This window comes from Galdieria sulphuraria (assembly GCF_000341285.1).
Source record: "Galdieria sulphuraria unplaced genomic scaffold scaf_422, whole genome shotgun sequence".
Lineage (NCBI taxonomy): Eukaryota > Rhodophyta > Bangiophyceae > Galdieriales > Galdieriaceae > Galdieria > Galdieria sulphuraria.
The window spans coordinates 1-2,133 of NW_005178053.1; the positions used below are offsets into that span (position 1 = coordinate 1).

Sequence of the window (2,133 nt, forward strand, 5' to 3'; positions counted from 1 at the left end):
CAATTATTGCCAGGAGTGAGGTAGATCGTCGGGTTCTTCCTTTGACACTGAGGCAGTCTGAGAAACCGCTAGTGAAGGATCGTCCCGAAAGAACACTTCAGAGAAAGGCCCATTAAACCTAAGAAAACGCAAAGGGACGTCCAGAGAGTCAACCAATCGACAAGCACAAGACCTAGAAACTAGAAAAGCTTCCAAAGGACGCTCGCTCAGTGCCACCCCACAATTTCGAGGAAGCACATAAGAACAGGCCGAGATAAGCTTCAATTTGTTTTCTTCTCTGCCGTTCAAAAACCGAACACCATCTCCAGTTATGAAGACGCCTACGTCATCGCAGTGCTGATCTATGAAAATCTTCAGAGCTTTTATGCATGTTAGGAACAACGCAGCGTCTGAACGAGACAGGTCTCTTCCTCGGAAACATCCAGCAAACTCGTCCTTGGTAGCTCTTGGATCCAAAATAGAAACCACTCTCCAGAGAAACCATTCGAGCACTTCGTTGTTTTCATCCAATAAACGAATTATTTCTACTGGATATCCAAAGGTTTTGAGTTCAACACAGGACTCAAAGTCAGTAAGAACGTAGAATTTCATTATTTTTTTTAGCTTTCTTTCTTAATCTGTTCTATCAGCCAACTGTCTACGAAATCGGTAGGTGGACNCGATGGAGCTTCGTTCAAACTGGTTAATAATTTCAAGATAAGGTCAGGAGTGTTCGAGTTTTCTGCGGTGAGTTTTTGTCTCTTCAAAGACAAAGCAGTTAATGCGCAAGTAGAGGCCATCCAAGCCAATCCCGGCATGTGCAGTCGCAGTGCCACGGTGCTGACGATATAATAAGGTTCCAAGTAAGAAGGACATAAATAGATGCACAGAAACGCGTAGTAAAGAGCTTCCAAGTATTTCTTATCCAACATATACAGAAGATGAGCATACCTGCATAAAGCAAAGGAATACAACGTTTCAAACGCAAAACGTAATGGGTGCTTCAAAAACAACCCGTAGTATTTCTTCGCATCTTCAAGACGAGATAAGTCTGTATTCATCGTAGCTAGTCTATGAAAGCCTGCCAACTGTTTAAGCGTTCCATCCGGTTGACTTTCGACGAATGTTTCCATTATTCTCAACTCCTGCTCCTTGTCCCCGTATTTGAACCTGTAGCCGTTGTGCCGACTTAGAACGTGTATTCTGTTGGACGGAATATGAACAGACGGGATATTGTTACTCTCGAAAAACGGCATCTCATGAACTGGTAGAAAAAACATGAAACTAAGTTCCAAATCGAACACACCAAAGTAGTTCATCGCAGTATTCCCCCGAATGCTTCGTATTAGAATTTTCTTGCCAGGAATGCAAATTTCTTGAGCTTTGAAATTTTCAGCTGCGATGACTTCGTCATCCGCGTCCATTTGAAACCCAAACCAATGATAGTTCTTGGGTAAGTGACGTTTTGCTTGGGAATAGTTGAAATTACGAGCATGTGAAAAATCTACAAAAGGCGTTTCCGATAAATACAGCGCGATATGTGGTTGGTTTTGGAAGTAGTCCCGAATAATTTCCTTCGTTCTGTCTTTAGAACCTGTGTCCGTGATAACCGCAGCATCGATGAACTTGATAGTAGAATTAAGAGCTTGTTCGATGTTTGATTCTTCATCTCTAACGATCATACACAAAGCAACTTTGGACTCCATCTTTCTTCCTCTTTTTTTTCTCAATGCTCAACACAGCCTAACTGATTTCACCATAATGGAACTTGGTTCATCTATGCCCGAAAGACTCCCGAATGAGTAAGTAGAATTTTTCATCATGATTGTGCTCCAATAACTAATACCACTGCTAGTATTTGGGTAGAGAAACTTGTAGTCCTCTTCAGCCGACAACTGGAAACCCATCAATCCCGATGAAGTACTAGAGCTTTCACCCACTCCCAAGTTGAGAAGATACACTCCGGAAGGAGACGGATTCGAATAAGTTGTACCAATAGCAGCTGAAAAGGAGGAATAGTTGGTTTCCGCGGGCACCACAGGCTCTCCATTCGTATTCAAGTAGGAAGTGGTCACGCTCAAAGAAGGTTGATCCTGACCTTCGAAACCAAGGTCAAAGGTAGTGCTTGTCCAATTCATATAGGAAGATCCTTGA

The 2,133-nt window shown here is 42.6% G+C and overlaps 1 protein-coding gene across 1 annotated transcript; it reads right to left on the reverse strand.

Moving 5' to 3' along the window:
* Gasu_66190 (glycosyl transferase family protein) lies at window positions 1–2,130 on the reverse strand. The gene is made up of 3 exons (XM_005702184.1): window positions 1,737–2,130; window positions 659–1,685; window positions 1–611 (listed from the first exon to the last, which is right to left on the reverse strand). Exons 1-3 carry the CDS (start codon window positions 2,115–2,117, stop codon window positions 4–6), a joined length of 2,016 nt encoding a protein of 671 aa, XP_005702241.1. The 5' UTR covers window positions 2,118–2,130; the 3' UTR covers window positions 1–3.
* Window positions 2,131–2,133: the final 3 nt, after the last annotated feature.